We start from the raw sequence: 15,331 nt of genomic DNA on the forward strand, positions 1-15,331 counted from the left end.
GTATTAGGTTATTAAGTCCCTTTCTGTAATTCAAAATATGATTAAAAAATGATAATTTTAGAGATCATCTTACATTGCTTTAATGTGGTCCTAGTATCTTTAAAAATAATAGTAAGACATGCATGGTGCATAAAATGTGTATGTATTAGCACACCTTATGGTGAATAAAGTTGCTCATTTGTAGGAAAGCTCATAGAGAAGTATGAGTTTAAAGAAAACCTTAACTGAAAATGAAAAGTCAAAATAAGCATACACAAGTCATACTTACCTCCCATATAGTCTACTCCTCAATCTCTTTCTCCTCTCCTGCAGTGGACATACAGGACGTATGTCCACTATGATCAAGGGAATTCTCCGTCCTCCATTTTGAAAATGGCCATTACCCCCTAACAGCTTTCTGGTCAGCACACAGTTATACTGTAACATCGCCCACTTGAGCCATAGGGAAACATGGACATTACCGGGCACATCAGTTGTCTACCAGCTATAACTGACAGCAACTGATATATAACTGACAGCAACTGATATATTTCAGTTCTGACAAAATGTTGTCAGAACTGGAAGGGATCATTGTCAGAAGAAAATGGTAAGCTTCTGAGAGGAACTGATGGCAAGGTAACTATTTAATGTTCATTTGAAGTTACCTCGTGTGTTTATTTTAAATAATTTTACTCAGTACAGGTTCTCTTTAAGAAGGGGATACATTTGTAAGGCTGTTATATCCTGTTTTAAAACATAGTAAACAGACAGTCTTGCCAAGGCTGGCGCTTCCATAGAGGCAAAATGAGCCTGGGGGGGCCCTTCCCCTCCACCTATAGTAAGCCACAAGAACAGGGATGCTGTGTGTTTAATCTGTATAGGAAAAGGAGAAGGTGAATAATGGGACATATGATGGACACCTAATGATATGGTGCATCTGGGGAAGGAGGGAGGGATTGGATCGGACCTGCCAGTTGGGTCAGAGGTCTTGGAGGTAATTTGGTTGGAAGAGGGCTGTGAGTGGGTCTCCCAAGATACTTTTGCCCCAGGGCCCATTGTAGTTAGAACTGGCCTTGAGTCTGGCACCTTCATCTATCATTTCTTGTAAGGCACTTACATGATGTTACATAGATTTGTCTTCACTGGGGTTACCGAGTGCTGTTGGAGCAGTTGGCGTCAGGTAGTGAAAAGCCTTGACAGATGTTTTGCACGGTGAAGTGCTTCTTCCAACACTGCCTCCCAGGGCACTTAAAAAAAGGACAAACCAGCTCAAAACATTGTTCCATTGTATAATCTGCTTATAAAATAAATGAATGTAAGTCTGCTATAAGCTTCGATTGATTGAGCCCTAGTTCTTTAACATTAAATTACTTGTAATGCTGGCCACATACTTGTGGTGCAGATCTGAGGTACATTTGGTAAACGACTGACATCCTAATATTGATTGTTTATCTGCTCTACCACTGAACTATCAGATATCTGAGAATGTTTCAGCATAAATCGATGTATGGGAGCCTTGATGGCATACTGCTGCCACCCCTGGTCACGTTGTATTAATCTTTGATCGATAAAAAGACCAAAAATCCATTGTTATGTTCTTAGTTTAGAATGTCTGGTAGATTTGTTCTAGTCAATTTAATACCTAATGTATTAAAAATGTCTTAGGCCTCGTTCACATAATACACGCTTCCGTGCACATTTGGAAGCGCGTATGATGTGCTGAAACGCAGGAATGGCAGAAGGGCATAGACAGCCCTTCTACCGTTCACATCTACTGCGCTGCGCAGCAGTACGATGCGCTATGAAGTGCTTGCGTACTGCTGCCTGCATTTTGCCCGCAAGCGCAGAGCTGATCCCATCACTGTCAATGGATGGGATCAGCAGCGCAGCGGGCAGCGGCGCAGATGGTATGCTATTGTATGCGATGCATTCGGATTGCACGGCCATCTGCGCTAGCTAGATGTGAACGAGGCTTTATAGTGTATGAGCAGCTTATGTGTTCTAAGATCTAACACACATGAGGAAGTGTGCAGGCAATCTCCCAATGTATTGAATTGTTTCCCCAACTGAGTATGCATCCAGTCTCTTTTCCCTGTAATGCTTATTGATTATAAACAGAGGGAGGAGTGCCAGAGCCAAAAAAGTGGGAGCTGCAGCACAGCAAGGAGGAGAGACTTGAGACAGAACACACACCACTAGCTGAATCCTGCCCAAATAAAAAACACATATATAAGTAGGTAAATACTAGTTCTACTTACATAACAGATGTATTGCACTGTCCACGTTATGATTCCTGTGAATCTTATAAAGGAAAAGCAGAAAATCCTATTCTAGACAGTTTCCATCTTGGTTACCTTTGAATGAAGCTAATCCTGACATCATTTCCTCCCTAACTCTTTTTTCTCCTCTTGCTAATTGTGTATTTGTTACCCGTTCTTCTCCCAGAGTCTTCAGACACTCCTACTGAGGTCTATACTAGGAAGTGCACTGTCTTTTGTCATTAGACGGAGGGGGAAATAAAGGGAAGAGTAGGAATATATTATAGATAAAAAGTCCCCCCAGCATTCAACTGTTTTGCCAGCCGACAGCAATGGCAATTAAAGGGCCAATGCTCCTAAGGTATGTGATAACTCCAAACCATAACAGCAGAAAAAGTTTTAAAAGTTTTGAATGCAGGGTTAGCATCTTTATCACTGAATACAATCAGACCAGTTGCTGTTGAAATTAGATTTTTATGGCGACAATCCCACTTTAAAGGCAGCAACCTAAGAATACTTGACAGCAAGGAATCTGGTGGCCAGCAGGGCTGCCAAACACACAGACTTTGCACCCTGTTTTTTGTTAGGGAAAACGAAAATGCTTGTGTACGTAGATGTGAAAAGCATTACTATTGCAATCAAACTGTGGCCAATTTATTCTTTTTTATATATTTATTACAGCTGTTGCGTCTAATGCAGGCATATAATACTCTTGGGAGGCAGAATTTGCAGGTAAAGTAATGTGTATACATCTCTTTGTATTATTTTATGAAGTAGGGAAGGACTGGAACCTCAGTCTGGTTTGTCTTGCTGACCATTATGGAAATTCCTTACATTTTCTGTGACAGTGATATGACAGGGAGTGAGTGGAAACCTCCAGTGTCAGCACAGAAGATAATAACTATCAGGAAGAAGGTATAACCATCACCTGAAAAGTTTCACTCACTACCTGTAGCTGGAGACACTAGAGGTTGTGAAAAGAATCTCCACAACATGGTCTCAGACAACTGTAAAAGTCTACCAGAAATTCAAACTCTTCTGTGCTCTAGGTAAAACTAAAATAAGGCTGGAGTTATTCTTTAAAGCAAACCTGAACTGAAAGTAAACTTGTGAGATAATTACTTGCATGTGTAGTAGGGATGGTGAGTAGAAGGTTGCTGCAATCTCACATTTTTATTTTCAGTTTTAAAGCTGCAATTGTAATATAAGGTGTAATGAGCAGGCGTGTGAGGTAAAATCTGGTTCATTCAGCTTCCAGAGGAGAGACTTAATTACCATATGCTGTTTTCAGCACTATGTCCTTATTAGGAGTCTGTGCAGACAGATACATGTGTTTTGCCTTCTATTTACTTTTTAGGCGATCCAGAACTGCATTCAACTGCTGTTCAGCCCCCAAATTTACATAGACATGCTGTTTTTGTTAAATTACTCTTGCAATTAAAGAAAAAAAAGAAAAGAAAGTGAACGCAAACTTGATATAGGATAGGTTCAGCATGTACATGTTAAAAATGGCAGCATAGCATTATTTCAGTACAAAACTTTTGTCTTTTAAGCAGATGAATCCGGCCTTTGTGATGACTCCAAATCAACTTTTGCAAAATCATTTAGCTCAGTTACTACAAATACAACCTTACCAGGTAAAATAAAATGATTATGCGTAACACTGATATGTGTATGTATGTGTGTGGTCCAGTAATATGGTATTTATTGGCTACATTTAATCACAGAACAAAACCCAAATTATTCAATCTACAGTCTTACAAATTCAGCCTATGTTTCCCTTTACTATTTTGTCACAAATGCATGGTAGTTTGGTTTAAAGGGAATATATTGTGTGTTTTCATTTTCTGTATTTTATTTTCTCAATTACATTCGGTAAGATTTTAGGTTTTGTTTTGTTTTTGTCTTTATATTTATTTGAACTTATGAACAATCAAATAATGCATAAATAAATCACAAGGTACAATTTAACACACAAAATCTGACAAGCACATGAATTAAAGCAAACCTGAAGCAAAAATAAACTTATGAGATAATGAATTGTATGTATTGTACAGCTGAGAAATAGAACATTAGTAGCAAAAATAGTCTCCTATTGTTTTCCAGTGCAGGAAGAGTTTAAAAAAAACTTCAGTTGTTATCTATGCAAAAGAGCTTCTCTGAGCTATTCCACCAACTTCGATCGAATGCAGTCCTGTTTTCTGAAGCACTTAAACAGCAAAAATAAAGTGAGAGACAGTTTGAGATAAGGTTTTACAACAGGGCAGTTTAAAGAGTCATTATTTCTGCTTTGTTTTATAGCTTAAAAGACAGAGTGTGGTTTTAAAATTGCAACTATGACAGAGTGATGCAATGTTATAAAAAAAAAAAAAATATGTAACTGAAAATAAAACTATGAGACTCTTTCCTTTGCTACTAATGTTCTATACATTATCCGTACTACACATACATTTCATTATTTCAGAAGTTGTTTTTTTTTGCTTCAGGTTTGCTTTAAAGAGAACCTGAACTGAATATAAAAAGTCAAAACAACCATACACAGGTCATACTTACCTCCTGTGTATTCTACTCCTCAATCTCTTGCTCCTCTCCTGCATCCCATCTGTCTACTGTGATCAATGGAATTCTCCAGCCTCCATTTTAAAAATGACTATTACCCCATAACAGCTTCCTGGTCAGCACACTGTTAAACTGTTAACTGACAGCTGCTGATATACAACTGACAGCATCTAGTATATTTCAATTCTGACAAAATATTGTCAGAACTTGAAGGGATCACTGTAAGAAGAAAATGGTGAGCTTCTGAGAGGAACTGACTGTGAAGTTAGTATGTAATATTCATTTGCAGCTACGTCATTTGTTTATTTTAAATAATTTTACTCGCTTCAGGTTCCCTTTAAGCCAGTACAGTTTACAAAAGATTAATATGGTAATAGAAAATTACATTACTGGGCAAGTTTTGAATTTGAATTTTATTGTCTTTTTTAGATCTAAAATATATTAAATATTACAAAATGAAAACATGATATATGTTTAGATCTATGCATGCTAGTTTCGCTGGTTCAAAAAAAGGGCTCACTTTGCTATTGTGATCTTTAGCAGAGTGATGCCGGCCTGACCCCTGAGCGCATTGTTCACCTCCTCACACCTTCCCCCGGAGGCCACTTCATTGTCTGCCACGGCATTGCTGTTTCTCCCCTCTACATAGCAACAGATGTGTTACTAGTCTGTACAGTAAATGTAATTGTAAAAGTAGGACTTGCAGTGTATAAAACATGCTTGATACTTACATGGAGGCTACCATACATCTTCACATAGGAACAATGGAAACCAGCACTGCATTAGGGGACCTGTCTGGCAGCCACCATATAGTTGGCAAGTTTTTTACACTGCAAAGCACAGTTTGATTTTAGGACATTATAGTAGAAACTATGGTTTAACTTGGAGACACAGAACTAACCCCGTTTATTAATGAGAAATATAATTTTCCTATTGTGGTTTTCAGTGTCTAACCAAACACACAGGAGATACTCACTTCCCAAACAGTTCTCTGCTGCTTATATAAAGCCTGCAGGCTGCTTGTAAGCCAATCAAGAAGTGCACATACACATGACACCTAGTCTGCAGTGATTAATTCAAACAGAAGCTGAGCTACTCAGCTAGTAATTGGAGAGGGTTTCAGTTGCATATAGACAATGGCTATATGGCCAGCAGGAGGCACCAGCGTGCAGGATATACCCTCTCATCTGCCCCCCTCCTAACTAAACTGCATGGGAATCTACAATAAAATTAAAAACAATAATGGTGCACAAGCCAGCCTGGGGCCCCAGGAACTCTCACTGCCCGGGGCCCCAGAACCAGCATGCAACACCATATGTGAGCACAGCCAAGCCCTGGATCTGCCACACCCAGGAGCTTGTCCCCAACTGCTTTGAGACTTACCAAACACACAGGAGATACTCACTTCCCAAACAGTTCTCTGCTGCTTATATAGAGCCTGCAGGCTGCTTGTAAGCCAATCAAGAAGTGCACATACACATGACACCTAGTCTGCAGTGATTAATTCAAACAGAAGCTGAGCTACTCAGCTAGTAATTGGAGAGGGTTTCAGTTGCATATAGACAATGGCTATATGGCCAGCAGGGGGCACCAGCGTGCAGGATATACCCTCTCATCTGCCCCCCTCCTAACTAAACTGCATGGGAATCTACAATAAAATTAAAAACAATAATGGTGCACAAGCCAGCCTGGGGCCCCAGGAACTCTCACTGCCCGGGGATTTTTCAGTGTCTAAGTCACCCTTGAGAAACAGTGAGGTTGCAGCTGATATACTGCGCTATACCAGATAAATCTTGATTGAGATAATTTATACACAACTTGGTCATATGTATGATATGTATGAGATAAGTGTGATCCTAAAATTTCAGTTAAAACATGCCTTAACCTACTAATGACTTCTTCTGAGTAAACCCTGATCTATTGATGTAGTTACAGTTGCTATGCCCATAGATGCTGCTCCAGGGACCAGGGGTGGGGGTGAAGGGGAGAAGATTGACAAAAGCAACTAGTTAATTGGAGAGTTGCAGGAGATCCTCTATTCTTTGTACCACAATAAGGGTCTGTAGGTATGCCAACACACATATGTATACCAGGCATCTATGGATATCCCAGGTTGAATAGGACTGTCAGTGTCTGAGTAACAGCATGAAAAGGGTGCAGCAATGAGCCACATTTACCATGTATCCTACCATGAGGGAAAGCAAAACACTCTAATGAACTTCACTATTCATTTTAACCATGTAAAGTATTACAAATGTATTTTTCTAATTTAGGCATTGTCAAATTACTTTACATTTGGAAACCATCTCATGCAACCTAGAACTTCACAAGCTCAGGTAAGATGGCAGTAAACACAATCATAATTGTTTCTCCTTGGCTGATAAACCAGACTCTAGACACAGTCAGTCGGTTCCAGTTATCCAACAGTTCCACCAGCCCTGCTCAGTAGTAACAACAGAAAATAGAAGGAGACACAAACCAAGGGCTTAAAGGACCACTATCGCGAAAAAAAAGTAGGCAGTTAAAATCTGACTGAACTGACAGGTTTTGGCCCCGTCCATCATGGGGGATTCTCAGAGTTTTCTTTGTTTTCAACAGCATTTTCTGAACAGCAGTTGCAGAAAACCCTTCGAATCCTCCATGAAGAGATGGCCCAAAACCTGTTGATTCTGGCAGATTTTAACTGCCTACTTTTTTCGCAATAGTGGTCCTTTAAGGAAACAGCTTGTATTAAAGCCTCAGGTACACACTACACCCTTCCCTGGTGTAACATCTCTAACTATTTGCTAATATTACTATACAGCAAAACAAAACATTGTATGTCTACATGGTGATTATCAAAGATATTGCAGAATTTTAGGCAAAAGTATATTTTCCCTTTGATATGGATGACATCTGTATTCTAACAATAACAAACATTGTTTGATTGTTTTAATTAAAAAAGAAAAAAAAAAGTGCAGGAAGCACAAGTGAACTGTTGCATAAAAACCTTTTAACATTAATAAAAGTCAAATACCTCCACCTAAAATGTATGTCCTGGTGAGGCTCTTTCTTCATTTCATTTCTTTTGTCTTCCGCTTCACAGCTTTCTCCAACATACCCAGTATTTGGAAACTTATTACCAATGTCTGTTGGAGCTCCCAACGCACAAGTAAGTCATACATGAAATAAGTTATACAGGGGAATCGGCAAATAAAATGGAACTGTAAAAAAAATATATTATCAACGTTGAAAACCATGTGAAATTGGAAAGTGAAGAGATCTTCTAGACATGTGGAGACTGTAGCGGTCAGATCTCTGGTTTCCAAACACCATTTAATACTCGGCTGGTGGTTTGAAGGTGAATCAAGTATAGTTCTTAGGTGAGTACACCTTCCCAACATCAGAAAAAGAGGATGCGGGCTGAGCACTGACAAGTGTGCTTGATACTAAAATGTGTGTTTGATACTTTATTTGGTAAAATGCAGATTGTGAAATCTGTCACATTTTCTTGATTCTAGATGATAAACTACCAGTATCTCTTGACTAATACAGTAAGAAGAATATAGTGTAGGAGCACAAAAGTTCTAAGACTTGTAGTAATCATTCTTTGCACCTAGGGCATTGTTGCATTCGGTCTTTAATTACTAGTTTCTGTGATCACCACATGTATACCCAGTTCTTTCATCTGGGTTACTGTTTCACTGAGTCTCATTACCACCATCGTATTCCTTCATCCTTACCTGGTGAGGGGTTACTTAGTAGGATTTATGTAGCTTTGTGTGGCTCATTGATGGTTTTGTGTTGTCTTCAGATTTGTTTGGCATTTGATGTCCTTGAGAAAGAGACACGCTGTTGTCTTGATTGGGAAGTTTTATATACAGCAATAACGATAACTTATATCCTATATCTGGAGTTCTAACCGTTCACTCTGATTACATATTGGTTTTCCAGTAGCCATTGGTCTGAGAGCACCCAGGAACCATTGGGCCAGAATTATATCCTGAATGTACAATTTGCACCCCCCCCCCCCCCCCCCCAAACAAAAATCTATGAAAAGTCACTATATCTATCAGCAGGGTTCCTTTTACGGCCTCTTGGTATTTTCCACCTGAAGTCTTGTCATGTAGAAGAGGTGTCTCTCCTTGTCAGCTCCTTGTCAGCAGACTTGCTGACCAATGGGGATCTCTATGAAAACTTTTTGACTCAAACTATACTGAGACATTTCTTAACCACTTCAGCCTTCAGTCATTTTCACTTTATGCATCCGAGCAATTATCACCTCGCATTCATTCGCCTATAACTTTATCACTACTTATCACAATGAACTGATCTATATCTTGTTTTTTCCGCCACCAATTAGGCTTTCTTTGGGTGGTACATTTTGCTAAGAGCCACTTTACTGTTAATGTATTTTAACAGAAAGAATAAGAAAAAAAATGGAAAAAAATCATTATTTCTCAGTTTTCAGCCATTATAGTTTTAAAATAATACATGCATCCATAATTAAAACTCACGAATTGTATTTGCCTATTTGTCCTGGTTATTACCGTTTAGATTATGTCCCTATCGCAATGTATGTCGACAATATTTTATTTGAAAATAAAGGTGTATTTTTTCCTTTTTGCTTCCATCACTATTTACAAGTTTAAAATAAAAAAAAATAGAAATATTTCATCTTTACATTGATATTTAAAAAGTTTAGACCCTTAGGTAAATATGTAATTTTTTTTTATTGTAATGTTTTTTGTGTTTTTTTTTTATATTAAACATTTTATTTGGGTATTTTTTTTACTGTAAACAGTAATTTTTTTATGTCAATATGTGTTGATTTTTTTTTTTTTTTTACATTTAGTTGTAGTTTTACTTTTTGGCCACAAGATGGCAGCCATGAGTTTGTTTACATGACGTCACTCTAAGCGTAACATATACGCTTAGAGGGACGCATGGGGACGCAAGAGCCAGAAAAAGCGAAGCTTCCGAGAGAAGCTGTCGCTTTTTCTGCAGGGGAGAGGAATCAATCATCGGGCACCATGGCCCGATTGATTGTTTCCTGGGCTAACGATCCGCGGCCGGGAGCGCGCGTGCACGCGCATGATCGGCCACGGGAGCGCGCATGGCCTTTTGGACGTAGCTGCTATGTCCAGGAGGCTGAAATGGTTAAGCTGCTTTTACATTAATCACTATAGGGGTAGAAAAATGTAAGCATTTTCACTATAGTGATTATTTAAATATTTCTGGCATTCAAAGAATGAAAAATTGTCCCATATGTTGGTAGAATCCCATATTGTCTAGTACAGCCCACACTAATGTTAGGTACACACCATGCAATAATAATAACAATTTCCCATCAGATCCATGGGTCAAACCGACATGTCCAATCTGCTCCAGATCGATAACAGGATTTTGTGCATTTCATCCCGTTATTGATGGGGAGCAGTTCAGACATGTCAAAAATTATTGGTTCCACCCGTTGATCTGACGGGAAATTGCTTGGTGTGTTGTTTTTTTTAATTAACAAAGTTAACCACTTCAGTACCAGCGGTCTATGGCCCTCAAGGATCAGAGACCACTTGTGCCAAAAATTGCCACATTTCAGCAAATCGCCGCACTGAATCACCAATAGCGCCGTACACACCGCACACCCGTTGCCTAAACCCACACGCTCTGCTGTCTCTATGTCGGCAGAGCTCTGTGAGCTGGTCAGGACCCTCCTGACCCTGTGATCAATGTAAGTGTCACGGACGATTGCGGGGACGCAGGCGCGTCCTGGAACCGCCCGTGAAGAAAAGCGATCGCACTCGATTCTCTGCGTCGATTGCGCTTCAAATCGATAGAATCTGGATTTAGTGGGTAGGAGGTCTGCAGTCCTTTCTTAGCAGAGGAATAGCATCACCTTAACTGCAGGATGGCTCTTTTGATATGCTAATGAGCCTGGGCCCAGAGAGTCCCTGGCTTCAAGCTGTGCTGATGGCCCATCCATCAGGTATAAGGTGACAAACACCATGACAGAACCAAATTTAGAGTGAGGGAACTCAGACACTCCGACTCCTTTTCCCAGCAGGGAGCCGACATGTGGCTTGCTGCTGCCAACTTCAAAGAACCTTTGCCTGGGAATGACCTGGTATAAATCCCAGGGGTCTCTCATATTCCATAAATGGCTATATGTATCATATTTTCTGTGTTGCCAGGCTGGCAGACCCTCCAAACTAACAGAGCAGGTAGGGCCCTGCCTGGCGTTGGGTCTGAGAACATTTCAGAACCTTCTGAGGTAAAGACTGCCCGTTAGGCAGTCCAACAGTGCCCTAATGGTACCACAGGGGTCCCACCCCTCATGTTTGGTATCAGACTGCTGGGTACATCGAGGCAGATCTGAAAATATTAGTAAATCTGCCCTGACCTGTACGGTTCTGTGAGATAGAGCCCATATATGGTTAAGGCATGATTTCTGGTCTCCAGGACAAGGGCAGGACTCATCTCATGTTCTAAGGGGGTGTGTGGGCCCGCCCTCACTTCCTCCTACTGAATCAGGGGCATAAGAATGGGAGAGGAGCAAAAACTCAGAGTCCTCCACACTGAAACATCTTGCACTCATCAGATGCCAGCTTGAGGATATGCTGGCATCCACCTGGTCTGAACTCTGAACTCTGGACTTTGAAACCAAGGACTTTATGATTCTTCCCACAATAAGGACATCTTTCCAGGAACTAAGTATTTTTTCTCCCTTCTTTTATTTTTCATACTGGCTATTACCGTTTTCATAATTGTTGATTTTCATAATTGTCTGTATATATTAATTATTTATATTGCGTGAATAAACGACTTTCTCCAAGTCATTCACTTTCCGCTACCCTGCTTATCAGCACACACAGAAATGATCCCGGGTCTCTGAAGATACGCTACTGTTTGTTTGTTGTTGGCTAGACAGAATATCGTGTGTTTAACCGTTTTATTCGCAGGATTAGTCAGTCAGTTAGTGGGCCCCACGGTCCCATAGTAACCGCGGTGGTGGCAGTTTACTCTGAACCAGTAGGTGACGTTGTAATCACCCGTGTCTCACAGGCTCCCTTCTGAGTTGTCTGCGGCTAATTCTTAACGGTTCCTGCGCATTGACTGCGACCAGAGTTCGCACGATCTGTGCGCTGGCACCGTTTAGAAGGCTAAGTGCGGTCAGCCACTGAGGGCTCCTGTGACAGTGGTAGGCAGCGGTGAGACCTGTGTTGTGCTGAAAGTATCTGCGATAGCGCTAGCGCTATCGAGAAACAAACTAATTCGTTGGTGTAGCTGGAAGGCAATATATTTTTTATATATACAGAGAGACTGTGTAGCCAGTACCCCTCCCCAAAAGTTTTATTTTATTTGGCATGGAAATGTCCGGGAACTACCAGAACATGTGCCTAGCAGACCTGGAAAATCTTTGCGAAGAGAGGGGCATTGGCATCCTCCGCAAGACAAAACGGGACCTGATAGCCGACTTGTCCAGATGGGATACCCAGCAACTGCGGGAGCCGGGAGTGTCCGCTGAGGTGGATACCAGCCCATCTGACAATCAAGGGGAACCAGAGGCTGAAGATCTTAGGCGTACAGAGGTTGAGCATCCTGCGGGCCCTGTTGCAACAGTTACGCCAGAGACTGTCAGTGTGGACCCCAATCCCAGAATTTCTGAAAGTACTCGCCTGGAACCGGCCAGTACTGGACTGTCCGTTTGTACTGATCCGCTAATGCAGCAGGCATTACAAAAGCTGATGGACACTGACCTGGACAAGTACCTGCAGTACATGCGTGAGGAGCGCCAATCTGCGGAACGCAATGCTGCTGCTGCTGCAGAACGCCACGCAGAGAGGGAGGCCGCTGCTGCAGAACGCCACGCGGAGAGGGATGCCGCTGAGCGAGAACGGGAGCGCCAACGACAGCATGAGCTAAACATGGCAAAAGTGCAACAGGCCAGCCGGAGTTCACCGCCCAGTCTCCCTGCTGAAGGAGCTGCACCACCCGTAAGTGCAAAGTTTAAATTTGCTAATATTGAAAAAGACACAGACATTGACTTGTTTTTGCGGTCTTTTGAAAAAGCATGCCGTCAGTATCGTCTGTCCCAAGACCAGTGGGCCAGACATCTGACACCTTTGCTGCGCTACAAAGCGCTTGATGCCTTCGCAGAATTGCCTGCGGAGAAGGATAATGATTATGCTGCTATAAAAGACGCTATCATTACTAAGTACCAGCTGACGCCAGAAGCCTATCGCAAAAAGTTCAGGGCCTGGCAGAAAAAGTCTTCTGATTCGTACCGAGATGTGGTCAGCAGCTTGCTCACCACACTCCGTCAGTGGACTCTAGGCCTCACCAAAGGGTCTTATGGCGTCCTGGAGGACTTGATAGTCCTCGAGCAATTTCTGAACATTTGCCCTGCTGATGTACGACAATTTGTGTTAGAACGCAAGCCGACTTCAGCAACTGTCGCTGCAGACCTTGCTGAGACTTTTGCAACTACCCGGGTGGCTGATACCCGCAGAACTGTCCCATCCAGCTGGAGAGGAGGTCAGCCCAATACTCTGGCAGACTCTCCTGCCCCTGTGAGCCGTCCGCCACAGAGGCCACCCAGCGCAGCTGCTGCACCCAGGCCTGCAGCGCCTGGAGAGGTCACCTGTCACTACTGCCGCCAGCCCGGACACATGAAATTCGACTGTCCGGAGCGGAGACAGACACCACCAGCACCTGGATCATCTGCATCACCTGCACCTCACCCACAGCAGAGGCAACCCGCCAGCGAACCACAGCCTGGGTCATCCGATTTTGTCCTGTTTGCCCGCGGAAAGGAAATCCGCGACCGAACCGACCAGCAGCAACTTGTTAGAGTGAACGGCAAAGTTGTCACCGGATTTCGAGACACCGGAGCTGACATCACGTTAGTTCACTCACATCTTGTGCCAAAGGAGAGCATCAGCTCCAGCCGATCCCTTGCCCTTACTGGAGTAGAAGGCACCCTTTTTCACATAGCCCACGCCAGAGTGAAGCTGGATTGGGGAGTGGGAGGGGTCCAAGAAAGGGTTGTTGGGGTTATAAAGGATCTCCCAGTCCCTGTGTTGCTAGGGACTGATTTGGGCAAGCTTGTGTCCTACTATGAACCCGCCACGACCGCCTTGTCGCTCACGGAAGGAGACGGACTCTCCACCCACCACCAGGTACTTTATACACTTGGGGGAGCACCAGGGGGAGGTGGGTTGAATGTGCCCAGTTCAAGGGTACCAGGTTCAATAGTGCCTGCTTCAAAGGCACCTGAGTTTGAGGTACAGACTGTCTGTTGTGATGATGCTGTAACTGTACCTGAGTCTCCTGTACAACCTGTCTGTAATGAAAAAATGTCTATACCTGTCAATGTCATTACTGCAGGCAATGATGATCTGAGTAATGTCCGTCTGTGCCATTCTGACAGTGTACCTGTGCTAGCAATACCGCGCAGCTGCACTGCTCAGAACCCGAGCTCAGAACAGGTGGAGGGGGTTCCGGCCTCCTCCCCCTCCTCTGACCGCAGGGATGAGACCTTTCAGCCGCTGGCCTCGTGTGACATGAGCCAGTTGGCTGAAACTGACAGCGCCGTATTCTCGGCCGCACTACAAAGTGACCCAAGCCTGGAGGTGCTCAGGAAGCAAGCCGCTGAGCCCCTCGCAGACGGGGCCGCTTTCAAGGTGTACTGGGAAGGTGGGAGACTGTACAGTGAGTCTGTACAGCCCCCTACAGGTAGATCCCACGCGAATACCAAATGGCTTGTGGTCCCGAGTGCGTTCAGGGGACATGTGCTGAAATCCGCACATGGTAATCCTCTGACCGGGCACTCGGGTGTCCGCAAGACACTCGCCGGTATTCGGAAACAGTTTTATTGGCCCCGGATGAACAGGGATGTAGCCAACTACTGCGGGGCATGTGCCGTCTGTCAGGAGCTGGGAAGGTCCAGGGATTCCCGCGGGGTTCCCTTAGGTCCACAGCCACTCAGCAGGGGAACCCTGCGTGGGCTGGCTGTTGACCTAACCAACCCACTGCCCGTTGTCCGCAGTCCCGGCAGACACCACGTCCGACTGCAGTGGCGCAAACGCCCTGTCCAGAACGGTCCATGTTGGGTCAACCCTGAGGGTAGCCGACCGCGACCGGTCCAGGGGAACCGAGCCACAGGCTCCAATAGGTTTTCCCGCCGTACCGGCAACTCGAGGCCCGTCAGCCAGGTTAGCGGCGCCGCCACACATCTTGCGGATGAGTGGCTAAGCCACGGACAAAGGGGGGGGCTGTCACGGACGATTGCGGGGACGCAGGCGCGTCCTGGAACCGCCCGTGAAGAAAAGCGATCGCACTCGATTCTCTGCGTCGATTGCGCTTCAAATCGATAGAATCTGGATTTAGTGGGTAGGAGGTCTGCAGTCCTTTCTTAGCAGAGGAATAGCATCACCTTAACTGCAGGATGGCTCTTTTGATATGCTAATGAGCCTGGGCCCAGAGAGTCCCTGGCTTCAAGCTGTGCTGATGGCCCATCCATCAGGTATAAGGTGACAAACACCATGACAGAACCA

General features: G+C 43.5%; 1 protein-coding gene across 1 annotated transcript in view; it reads left to right on the forward strand.

Moving 5' to 3' along the window:
* The first annotated feature begins 538 nt into the window (after positions 1-538).
* LOC137504420 (uncharacterized) overlaps positions 539-15,331 on the forward strand; it is a 28,068-nt gene continuing 13,275 nt past the window's right edge. Inside the window, exons 1-5 of the mRNA XM_068232829.1 lie at positions 539-615; positions 2,919-2,969; positions 3,794-3,874; positions 7,070-7,132; positions 7,882-7,947. Of these exons, the coding sequence (XP_068088930.1) occupies positions 2,931-2,969; positions 3,794-3,874; positions 7,070-7,132; positions 7,882-7,947 (249 nt within the window). The 5' untranslated portion in view covers positions 539-615; positions 2,919-2,930. The remainder of the gene's footprint in view (positions 616-2,918; positions 2,970-3,793; positions 3,875-7,069; positions 7,133-7,881; positions 7,948-15,331) is intronic.

Source organism: Hyperolius riggenbachi, chromosome 1 (genome assembly GCF_040937935.1).
Source record: "Hyperolius riggenbachi isolate aHypRig1 chromosome 1, aHypRig1.pri, whole genome shotgun sequence".
Classification (NCBI taxonomy): Eukaryota; Metazoa; Chordata; class Amphibia; order Anura; family Hyperoliidae; genus Hyperolius; species Hyperolius riggenbachi.